The sequence below is a fragment of the Phaseolus vulgaris genome, chromosome 7, assembly GCF_051622355.1.
Source record: "Phaseolus vulgaris cultivar YP4 chromosome 7, ASM5162235v1, whole genome shotgun sequence".
Taxonomy (NCBI): Eukaryota; Viridiplantae; Streptophyta; class Magnoliopsida; order Fabales; family Fabaceae; genus Phaseolus; species Phaseolus vulgaris.
The window spans coordinates 6,853,352-6,865,920 of record NC_143504.1 but is presented as its reverse complement, the minus strand read 5'-3'; the positions used below and the strand labels follow the sequence as shown (position 1 = coordinate 6,865,920).

At 33.0% G+C, this 12,569-nt stretch overlaps 2 protein-coding genes across 2 annotated transcripts; both read left to right on the top strand.

Moving 5' to 3' along the window:
• The first annotated feature begins 1,060 nt into the window (after positions 1 to 1,060).
• On the top strand, positions 1,061 to 3,042 carry LOC137828907 (actin-depolymerizing factor 7). Its single transcript, XM_068635659.2, has 3 exons — positions 1,061 to 1,192; positions 2,066 to 2,325; positions 2,680 to 3,042. Exons 1-3 carry the CDS (start codon positions 1,190 to 1,192, stop codon positions 2,831 to 2,833), a joined length of 417 nt encoding a protein of 138 aa, XP_068491760.1. The 5' UTR covers positions 1,061 to 1,189; the 3' UTR covers positions 2,834 to 3,042.
• A 3,250-nt stretch (positions 3,043 to 6,292) lies between these two features.
• LOC137828846 (receptor-like protein EIX2) lies at positions 6,293 to 9,258 on the top strand. Its single transcript, XM_068635583.2, has one exon. The coding sequence runs from the start codon at positions 6,374 to 6,376 to the stop codon at positions 9,203 to 9,205; it is 2,832 nt and encodes a 943-aa protein (XP_068491684.1). The 5' UTR covers positions 6,293 to 6,373; the 3' UTR covers positions 9,206 to 9,258.
• The last annotated feature ends 3,311 nt before the right edge of the window (positions 9,259 to 12,569 follow it).

The following is a 12,569-nucleotide window of genomic DNA, read 5'->3' as shown; positions in this document are numbered from 1 at the left end:
ATGAATATGATTTTAAAAAGAAATAAAAACTTCATGTTGCAGGAAGATCTTTCCAAAAAGGGAAATGGGAAAAACTCCATAAAGACACTGAAAGCTTGAAAAGAAATAATCATGAGTAGATACTTAATGTATTTAAACATAAGATATATCAAACAAAGTTTAAAAACTAAAACTAAACCATAAAAACATTATCTCTCTCCATAGGTTGTCTTATAATGGTCTAAGAATATGATTCAATTAATTAGACAATATAAATCTAATAAGATCACATTAACATAGAAATGAGTAGGAAATCCATTTTTAACAAGTGATGAAATTAACACAAAACAAACCATAAAATTGTAAGGTCAAAGGATAATATTTTGTAGAATTATAATAAAAACACTAAAGAAGTAAAAAATTAAGAGGAACTCATAGATAAACTTTGATGATAGAAATTGCGAAAAGTCTATTTTAGTTTCATATGAGAATTTTCATAAACAAACAACTAATGAAAACCAAAATATGGAAATGATTAGAAGATGATGAACATACCACTTGCAGAATTAGGACGAATATAAAGAAAGATGTTTACATATATAAAGAGAGACTCTTAACCAATTTGAGAAAAACAAAACTTATTTTTATTAATTTCTTTAATGAATGAGTTTACAGGAGGCAAGAAATTATTTAAAATTTTTTTGTTTCAAAGCTTAGGTTATGTTTAGCCAAAACACTTTCCTAACTTATTCTAGGAGCAAACATTCTTATTCCTACTAGTATTATCCAACAAATTAAAAATATCAATATTTTATAATAATTAGATATATTTCGGAAATAAAAAAAGTTGCTTCCACACTACTATACAAATTATAAATAGTAGTTTAAAACATATATGTAAATTAATTTTTTTGATGAGAAGCTAGTATAAAATGAAAGAAAATGTGCATATACACATGCAATGAATGCATGGGTTTAACACGGTAACGTTCTTCCTTGGTGGATATTATCACCCATAAAAGTTTTGAGGGATTTCAACCTCTGTTTCCTTCCTCAAAATTCTCCCACTCTCCGTTTTTGTCTCAAAGCTCTCATTTCCATTTGCCTCCCCCAAAAATAAGGATCTCTTCCTCACTCTCATTTCTCTGTTTCTTTCTCCAACCCTTTCTTTCTCACTTCTCCGTACCCTTTCTCTATCAACTGCGACAACATGGTACCTTCTCTCTCTTTCTCGCTAACCCTCCACTTCTTCATGGAAATTGCTGCTTACATAGACTTATATGCATAATACATTCATCATTCATGGACAAATGTTCATTTATATATATGTTAGAGTAGGTTATTGCCATTACTGTACATATCAAATGTCATTACATTCGATGCATGCATGCATCTAAATTATGAATATTGTTAAATCTTTTTGCCAATTTTGTGATTTTGGAAAGCATATTGATTCATTGGATTAGTTGGTGCGGAACTAGAAAATTGTAGCATGCCTTGCATGTTACACTTAAGAACTTTTAAACTTCTGGGGGAACCGTGGCTATAGACTAACACGAACAATACAACATGTTCATCATTTTCATCTGAATAGGCGTGCCAATGAGTTTTCCCCAACCCCTATAGTTTTTTTTGTGTTCATCCATTTCTTAAAGTGGTGGACTTGACAATGAATTGGTTGAGTAAGTGGGTGATTCTGGCTGAGTTTTCCTGGATTGAGATAGAACAGATTGCTTTTGTCTTTTAGAATAGATGTATGATAGATCACTTCTCATCAGTTGCAAAAAGAGGCTATTTAAACACTTATTCCTAGGCACAGTACTCTGTTCCTCCCTGCTCAAAAAGACTTAAAGCCTATCAACTAGTTGTGATTTGGTCCCTAAAGAAAGATCCTAGGATTGAAAAGAATCCAGAATTAGATTGAAAGGGAAGACTCTATTAAGATGTTCAGCCAGATTCTTTGATGGGATACTCCGTGCCAATAACATGGTTAATAAAAAAACTTAAGTCTGGTTGTTATCATCATCAAATTTGTATATGAACTTATACTAATGTATTCCTTTCTGTTTCTTAAAACGAATTGTAGGCCAACGCGGCATCTGGAATGGCTGTTCTTGATGAGTGTAAATTAAAGTTCCTGGAACTAAAGGCAAAGAGGAACTTCCGTTTCATTGTGTTTAAGATTGAGAACTACGAAGTGGTAGTGGAGAAACTTGGAAGCCCAACAGAAACCTATGAGGACTTCACTGCATCTCTTCCTGCTAATGAGTGCCGCTACGCTGTCTTTGATTTTGATTTCACAACAAATGAAAACTGCCAGAAAAGCAAGATTTTCTTCATTGCATGGTAATATGATATCACTCAGTTCTTGAGCGCGTTTGTTCCTTCTGGAACTTTTCTTTTATCATCAAGTTCTCTAAAAGAAACTCATTTAATCTTAAAGAAACTAATTCAAAGGTGCACCTGGAAATACGAAGAATGACAGAAAAGCTATTAACATATTTCACTTATAGGATTCTTAGTCTATAAATGAATGTTTGTGATGTTGAAATATAGTTATCTACGGTTACCATTACAGGTACACATTTTATCATTCCATCGTGTATTGTATGACACTCTCATATTGGAAATGAGAACTATGTTTAAATACTGAGTTTGGTATGATGTATTTATCTTTACTTTCTTGTTTGTCATATTCAGGGCTCCGGATACATCAAAGGTGAGAGAGAAGATGGTGTATGCGAGCTCCAAGGACAGATTCAAGAGGGAACTTGATGGCATTCAGGTTGAGTTGCAAGCAACGGATCCCAGTGAGATGAGCTTTGATATCATAAAAGCAAGGGCAAATATATAATAATGTCATCCAATTATATATTAAGATTACAGCTAGCTTTGGCGGCACTATTAATTTCTTTATTTGCTTGACTTTTGCTGTTTTTTGTTCTTTTTGTCAACTGGCCTACATTGTAAACCAGTAGTTTAATATGATACCTAGAAAAACACTGCCATGCATTACAGGCTATATCCAACAACTTTATTATTGTATACACTACATTCTTTGAAGCTACAACTCCATTCCACTGCAACTCTATTATGATCTCGTGTTTCTTCTCCACACTTTTCCCCCTTATAAATTTGCAAAGGGTTAGAAAAGAACCCTTTGACCACTGTGTAATTTGATGAATAATTGGTATAAGCATATAATGATAAACTTATGTTATTAACTGAAGGTAGAAACTGAACTTATTTTGTCACGCAATCTAAATAAAAAGGCGATTAGAAAACTGTGGGTGGTGATATTTTTTTTTATCAGCATGTGGGTGGTGATATGATAGGAGCTCTGATACGATATTAGTAATTAGAAGATGAATTTTAAACTTAACCTTCATTAGCTAAAGAGGGAGAGCTTTTGATTATATTCTAAAATATGATTTGGTCTGAAAACATCTTCTTATACATATATATTTTGGCTTAGTCTAGTAGTGTAAAGACACAAAAACAACTTTACCACTGCACAGATCCAAGAGAGGAATAACAGAACTATCAGCAACAGGCTAAGTAACTTAATATATAGAAACATGAAACTACTAGTCAAAGTTTATTATTGATGCCTCATGTAAACTTTTGGTTGAGATAGCAGGTCCAAGGATGGACATCTAGGTCCTGCAAATTATGACATAGACAATGCAGGGGTAAGTAATGAGTTGATTTTTTCAAAATAGAGAAAAAAAGAAAAAAACAAGGAAAAGCTGAATGAAAGAACTTACTTTGCATACTGCAGTTGCAATTTTTTTTATTTAGAGCACCATGTAGTCGTTGAAGAAATCTAAAATAAGCAAGCCTGCATTTCCTGCTGAATAGAGTAACACCGAAAACTTCCCAAAACCCCACGGCAGATTCACTTCCTAACCCCATAAAGAACCATGACTTTATTGCAGATGTCTCATCATCATCTCCAGTTGATTCACCTTGTGAGCAGATCATTGTAAGTGGAGGTCCACAAAGTTGATGATTACCTATATAGCTAAGATTTGTAAGACCCTGAAGTTGACACCTCTCAGGTTATTGGAACTCAACTGAGCAATTTTGGAGGTTAGCAACACATTTGACATGTCCCCATTGATTGAGGTTGTTTGATAAAGACAAAAATTCAATTTGAGTATGAAAGTTCCAAAACTTGTCAGGTGGTTGAAGCAGTTGAGTCTTTGATACATAGAATTTGGAGAGAAATTTGTGTAAATAGCCATGAAAACCCAGGTATCCTAGCCACACAGGTAGAAGTTGAAACAGATTTGGCGAGCTCACGGAGAAATGCTTTAACTTTGAAAGAGACATTAAATTTGTTTCAAAGACAAATCCTGTTAAGGAATTATCGACAATATAAAGGCTCTCCAAGTTGAAGAGTTGCCCAAGACTTTGCGGAAGATTGTCTTTTAAGTCATTTGATTCAAAACTAAATATGATCAAGGATGAAATATTTGCCAAACTCTTAGGAATTGGGCCACACAATGAAGGATGGTTTTTGTAGTGATTTTGGTCAGTTTATGTTTTTTCAATTTGCAGGTTGAATTCTGGAATGGACAGTCTGGTAACCTTTTTGAATTTTATAATTTGGATGGTGGAAGATTCACGACCTGCTACATTGTTTGTTTGATAGTTATGAATCAGTAGAAACAACTAACGATAAGTTAGGACATGCCCACACTCTTTTGCCAACTTCTACACTACAATGATAACTATTTTACTGACATTGTTGTCTTTGCAAGCTAGTGTGACAAATAGATGATTATGATATATGATTGTTAGGTGATACAATATTGTTTTAGTATTTTATTATTGAAGCAAAATATCTCTATATTTCTATTACGAAGTAAGCCTCTCACATATGTCATTATGCATTGACTCATATGTATAGAACATGAATATGATTCACACTTTGTTCAAGTATTTTCTAATGTCAATTTTAGTGTGTTTACATTTGTATTCCTAATTATGATAAAAACTAGTGCAAGTGAAATTGTAAGTTGATTGTCCCATACCAACTATAGACATATTGTGATTTATATAATCTTATGAATCGGCTAAATTATAGTTTTAATATTATGTTAGTAGAATGAAATGTTTACACATATCATAAGATTATATATACATATGCTAGCTTTATAAATGATTTACTTTATTTATGCGTACTATTTATTTTATTATTTTTTATGACTTTGTTCATGTATATCTAGTTCCTTTATTCATAAGTTTTTTTTTAAAAAAACAAATACATTAATTCTAATTTAGAATGTAGTGGGAAATTCAGAATTTATTATTATATTATCGATTGTACATTTCAAAAGATATTTCCCAATCCAAAAATGTATTATGGATTGATTTGAAATATATTTTTTCAATGACAGGTTTATAATTTCACCCTCTTACTAGGGTGCAGATTTTAAAACATGGGTACAAAATGCAATATGCCCTTCTCAAAGTTGTTCAAATTGTTCATCCAACATGGAATGCGTCCAAATGAGAGCATTATCTAGCAAAATCAAGGATTTCATAACACTAAAGGCAGTTGGCCATGTATGGTTTTTGCTAAGGTCAACGTAAGAAATGCACAACTTAGATTCAATAACCAACTGGAAACTGATGAGATTTTTGAATCTTCAAACTGCATATTGTTGTACATAATGAGTAATGAACTTCCATTATGTGCAGTGAAATTGAGAGCATTACACAAAGACACGGGAAAACAAACAAGCAAACAAATAACATAAAATAGGCTCTTTAGTCCCTCTGAATCTCGATAACGATAACACACTGTTTCTATAAAAAAAAAAAATTCATGAGATTTTAGCCATGTTTAAATTAAATAGTAACTAAGAACATTCGCAGGAATATAAAATTAGTAGTTTATATTAGGGTGCTAATAGTCTTCTTACAAAACTAAAAAACCATGTTTCTTTACCATTTTGTGAAGTGTGCAGTACGAAATTAAATAACTTCTTCTCTCTTTAATTAATTTTTCAATTTCATAAGGGTTTTTTCTTTAATAATATTAGTCAACATTTGTTTTTTTAATCAATGTTAAGTAGGTTTCGTAGCCGGCTTCTTAAATGTGAACATGAAGACCTGGTTCAACAATTCAGTTTTCTTCAGCTACCCCGATGGTGATGATGAATGGTTCAATGATCCAAAATTCTTCTTTTACGACCTTCAAATGCAATCTAGACAAAGTCCTCCACAAAAAGTTAATTTACTATGCGTGTTCACTCGTTTACTTCCCCCACAAAAACTGTTTCTTACGAAAACAACCACAAATTATAACATTATGATTTTCGAATTTCAGTTCTTCTATCCAAGAAAACTGCCCTTATTGGCCAAGAAAAATCCTTAGGCAAACATGAGAGCGAACTCAATTGTGTTCCTTGTTGCTTTGGCTTTGTTGTTCCTTATTGCACTTCCACAGTTGTGCTTGTGTGAGAATTCAACCTCTGGCAACACAATGGAAGAGCGACAAGCTCTTGAAAGACTCAAAGGAAGTTTCTCCAACAGCTCCATGTTTGTTTCTTGGGAAGGAAATGATCAATGCCAGTGGAAAGGAGTGCAATGTGATGGCATCACCGGACACGTTGTCAAGCTTGTTCTCCATTGGCAAAAGTCATGCAGTTGTGGACACCGTTTTATATGCACCTGCTCATCACAAAATTCTAATGGCGTTCACCCTTCTATATTGGAGTTGAAACACTTGAACTATCTCGAACTCACAGGAATCTCTTTTGGCAATGGTCCTATACCAGCATTCCTTGCTTCCATGAATCAATTGACACATCTTAACCTCTCTCACTGTGGTTTCATGGGAAAGGTTCCTCAACAACTTGGTAATCTTTCAAATTTGCAGGTTCTTGATTTCAGTGGAAATCCTTTAGATGTTGATGATCTGGCTTGGCTTTCGAAACTTTCATCACTGAAACACCTAGCAATGAATGGAGTGAACCTTGGGGAAGCATATAATCTATTGCAGGTGCTTGATACCCTTCCTTTCTTGTTGCAAGTAGAGTTTAGTGGATGTGATCTTACCAACATGAACTTTCCTGCTGGCCATGTTAATTCTACGTTTCTTGCCAAAGTTCAAGTGCTGAATCTTGCTCAAAATTTACTCTCTAGCCCTGTTCCTGATGCTTTTCTGAACATGAGTTCAATTGTAGACCTCAACCTTGGTTACAACAATCTCACTTCACTTCCAAATTGGTTGGTTAATCTTGATGCCCTTGTCAATCTTAATCTTTCTGGTAATCCCTTCAAGAGGATTGAAGCCTCCGTGATATCTATCTTGACAAACATGTGCTCTCTCCGATCATTAGACTTGTCATCCAGCATGCCTATTTTTGGAGGGTCTGGGCTTGGTCAGGGAAACTATTCGGGATGTGGGAGATACAATTTGGAAGTTTTAGTCTTGAGAGGAAGTGGAATTAAGGACAGGTTGCCTAGTTGGTTTGGACAACTGTCAAATTTGAATATCCTTGATCTTGCAATGAATTTATTCTATGGTCCAATTCCATCATCCTTTGGAAATTTGTTGGCCTTGACGACATTAGATCTTTCTGATAATCAACTACATGGGTCAATTCCAGCTACCTTGGGACGGTTGTCATCTTTAGGCTTATTAGATCTTTCTAATAATCACTTGAATGGAAGCATTCCTGAAAGCCTTGGACAACTGAGGAATCTAGTGACCTTAAGGATGGTTAACAACTCATTCACAGGTATCATATCAGAGATTCACCTTCGTAACCTCTCAAATTTGGTAGAATTTCAAGTAGGATACAACAATCTTGATGTGAAGACAGAGTCAAATTGGAAACCACCTTTCAAGTATTTACAAGTCCTTGGAATGGCCTACAATAATGTCACACATTTTCCTCAGTGGGTTCAAACACAGGAGCAACTTTTTACATTAGACATCTCCAACAATCAGATTATAGGAAATATTCCACAAGATTTTGGTCATCATCTTCCAAACTTGTATAGGCTAAATCTCCGTACTAACCTTATAGAAGGTTCAATACCAGACTCATTGTGCAAGATGGAAAGCTTGTTCATTCTCGATCTCTCAGAAAACAGATTTTCTGGCACAATTCCTAATTGTTGGGGAAGGCAGTTTTTCTCAGTCTTAAATGTGGCATCAAATCGGTTATCCGGCACCATTCCAAACTCATTTGGGAATCTTACAGTGGGGTGGTTGAATTTGAGCAACAATAGTCTCCACGGAGAGCCTTTTCAAGCCTTGCAAAGCAACGAATGGTTGCAGATTTTGGATCTTGGTGAGAATCAATTTACAGGAAATATACCTTCTTGGTGGGCAGCACAAAGTGTTCTTGAAAATATGAGACTACGGGAGAACTTGTTCAGTGGTGATATTCCAACATCTCTCTGCCGGTTCTTCAATTTAAAAATCCTGGACCTTGCTGACAATAATTTGTCAGGTTCAATCCCTGCCTGCATTGGTGATTTCCGGGGCATGATGATAAAGGGAGTTGAAGCACCACCAGCATTCACATATGATGCAGATGAATGGGCAAAAAGGCATTTCAAGCAATTCCTGAAAGGAAATGAACATGATTACACAAAAAAATTCGCATATCCATACTTGGTAAACTTAGACTTGTCGAGTAACAGTCTGGTGGGATCAATCCCTGACGACTTAACCTCTCTTTCAGGATTGATTGGCTTGAACTTATCACATAATCACTTGTCAGCAAAAATTCCAAACAACATACAGAAAATGAAGTCACTGGAATCTCTCGATTTCTCCAACAATAACCTTTCTGGTCCCATCCCAACCAACATGTCCATCATGGATAATCTAGGTTTCTTAAACTTGTCCTACAATAATTTATCTGGTTCCATTCCAACAAATGATCATTTCCTCACCTTTGATAATCGATCTTTTGCTGGCAATCCACATCTCTGCGGAGAACCCCTTACGAATAAATGTTCCATCAGCAATGGGGTACCTACAAGCGTGAGCCATGAAGAACACAATGAGAACGGTGATAAGAAAGAAAAGGTGTTGTTTTACTTTGTCATTGCACTTGGCTTCATTACAGGGTTTTGGGCATTCTTGGGAACTCTGTTGTTGAAGAGGGATTGGAGACATGCTTACATTGTTTATGTAGATGGGGTTGTAGATAAAATCTATGTAGCAATAATGGTAAGAGTAGCTAAAAACTGAATCACGAGATGAACAACCATATATACATGTAAGAGAATCTTCTCATTGTTCCACAACTTGTGATCATTTCAGCTCTTTATTGCTTCATTTTCAAATCAAGCTTTATAATCCCACTCAACTCGATCAGAGATTTTCTTTCGATCCCAGTCAATACAACTGAATACACTTATGTATTCTCAACTATGGTTAACATTATATTGATATTTTTTGAAGTTTAAATATATATACATAAGCTATCTTGATTTAAAAGAAATAATTGATTCATTTATAAAAATATTTCATAATTACCTTCTTCTTAAACCTACTCTTTAAAAATAAATCTCACATCTCAACAACAAGAACACAATATACTCCACATGACATATTAATAATCATCATGAAATGCGTTGGTTATTTTTTCCCAAATAATCCAATCAATTTAAAGGGTACAATAAATTCTTACTCTGTATTAGTTTTCCCTAATAATGTCTTATAAATTAAAAGTGACAATACATAAATATTTCCCAATTCATTAATTATCTCTCATTGTAATTGATCAAAATTCAAATTTATTCATGAGACCTTTGGAATGTCTCATCAATTTCAACAATTGTTTTGTATTATTGAGAATAAAAGGTGACACTGAAAATTATTTTTAATTTGTTTTCTAATTAAACTGATTAATTAAATCAAAGTTGTTGTCTCTAAAATCAAAGTTTAAATAAACTGATTAAAGATTTTAAATACATGAACATATACTTGACTAATAGAATCAATCAAGTTCAAATCAAGAGTATACACAACCTCCTTACTTCCTTTTTCTTTTCTCCACGGCAACACCTTCATTGTCCAGCCAGAGTGAATTTAAGAAAACATTTGAAACACACTCAAGGACTGGGTTAAAGAAAGTATTTGCACAATACTAGGAAAGTTAAGCTTTTGTTTTTTGAATTCCATTTTTCTCCACCATTTTTGGATCTTTGGTAAAAAAAATTATAAATTATGTTGAAGTCGGATGGTATAAACTAAAAATAAAACTCTGTTGAATTACATACTGGTTTGCACATTTTCTCTAAACAAACCATATTATATACCTCATTTTTTGAAACATTTTTTGAAACACATGTCAGATCGGTTCTTTAGGTATACAAAATCGGATATGGTATTGTATACCAAATAACACAATTCAGTATGTAAATTTATAGCACATATCGAATTGATCTATCCGTTATACAATACCAGATATGATATTTTGTATTCTAAATAGGTAAATCAAGTATGTATTTCAAAAATAAGGTCGACATCTGCAGTATACAATAATAAAACAAAAATAAAAAAGCAAATGAAGATGTTAACTCACCTTCACCTCTGATAACCACCTCCAACCACCAAGAACCATCCACAAACCCTAAAATCTACTATGAATGGTACATTTGACATTTCAAAAATTTATGAAGAAGCCATTGAGGTGCAAGGAGAATTTGCCATACATTTGTGTTAAATGTTGATGGTGATGGATGAGCTAACGAAGGTTGTGGCCATGCTTCTATGGGCTTTATGGTAGAAAAAAAAACTAAGAAGCTTTGGGAAGACAAAATTACTCTCTGTGGTTGGACTGCTTCTTCATGCACCTCCGTCACTTCTTTCCCATACTAAAACCAAATTTACCATTATACCTTTTTCACACTCACATTCATTCACTCCCAGCGGCGCCCACCTCCCCTCCAAAGTTCCCACCTCCCTAAAAGCTCTCCTCCCTTTAAAGCTCTTCTCCAAATGTCTCTTTCAAACATTATCCTCCATCATTCACCACAATTGCCCTCTTCATCCACCACAAGGTTAGTAATTTTGATGGTTTGAGCCTTTTTAATTTGAATTTTCAAACGGAATAATGTAATCCATTATTTTTTCTTTGTTTAATTAGGTTTTGGATTACGTAATCTGTAAGATATATTTTAAGTTATAAGATGATATTTGGATTGGGTAATCTGGAATGTTATTCTGGATCTGGAACTAAGTTCTTTATTATGTAATTCGGTACATGATTCCTTCACATTAACCATTACAGATTGTGTAATCCATTAATTCGACAAATTATCCAATCTAGAAAATAAGCATTTAAGGTACCAAATTGAAGAACTTACCTGAGAATGACGAGCCAATGACGAGTCAACCATTGTGAACAACACCACTATAACAACTACTGCGCACCACCTAAGCACTGCCACCACCGCCACCACCACCACCAGCACAACAACAACATCAAGCACCACGACCACCTTCTTCTTCACTTAGCGACAAAGTGCAAAACAAAGCTTCTATTTTTTTTTTTTACTGAAGGGTAATTTTCGAAATTTCAAAATTTATGGAGGTGGTTGAAGAGTGATGGAGGTGCAGGAAGAAGCAATCCTATCGTTTTGGTCTACCTCTACTATTGTTATGGTCCATAAAGTTGTCACTACAATAAAATCATTAAATAAAAATTAAGTTTATAGATAAAAAATAGTTAGTCACTATATTAACTAAATTAGATACTAATTATTCGTATTTAAAGTGATTTATATTATTAATAAAAATTTATAAAATGGTTTCTAAATTGATATCTAAATTAGCTGTTTTAGCTACTAACATTTTAGATTCTAAATTGGTCTCAATTAGTCTTTTAGAGACTCATTTAGAATCTAAGATATTAGTAGATAAAATCTTGGTAGTTAATGGTTAAATACTAATTTAAAAACTACTTTATAAAATTTTATTAATAATAGAAACTAGTTTAAATACTAATGATTTTTTTTAGTTTATAAAATAGTTTCTAATTTAGTCAAATAGTAACTAATTATTTTGATCTCTAAAATTAGTTTTTATTTGATGATTTTCTTGTAGTGTGTGGAAATCCTAAATGCTTATCAGTCTATCTGTAATATTTTTATTTTTACTTTAAATATTAATTAAATAGTTTTTTTTATAAAAAATTATAATTAAGAAATATATTATTATTAAGAATTTGATGTTAATAAATTTATTTTAATATTAAATATTAGAAAAAAAACTATAATTACATAAATATCAAAATAAAATACTACGTAACAGTTAGTTAAATATCAAACAATTATAAAAAGTAGTAAATAATTATATATAATTGAAATTTTATGATAACCGCAATATATTAATTTTGTAAATGTTTAGTAAATTTAGAGTATATTTAATGAGACAAATTATTGAAAAAAATGATTTTTTTAACAAAACAAAAATTCTTTAATTTAAAAAATTTAGAGAAGAAAAAAAGAAGAAGATAAGCATTGAATGTTAATTGTGATCTATGAGACTCGGACACGTTTCTTAAATGGTGTGTCCGTGTTGAAATGGTGTGTCCGTGTTGAAATGG

Bases quoted from the DNA above. Each gene is read 5' to 3' on its own strand.
- LOC137828907 (XM_068635659.2), top strand. The intron at 2,326-2,679 runs GTAATATGATAT...TGTCATATTCAG, and splicing joins AAGATTTTCTTCATTGCATG to GGCTCCGGATACATCAAAGG.
- LOC137828846 (XM_068635583.2), top strand. From the start codon at position 6,374: ATGAGAGCGAACTCAATTGTGTTCCTTGTTGCTTTGGCTTTGTTGTTC.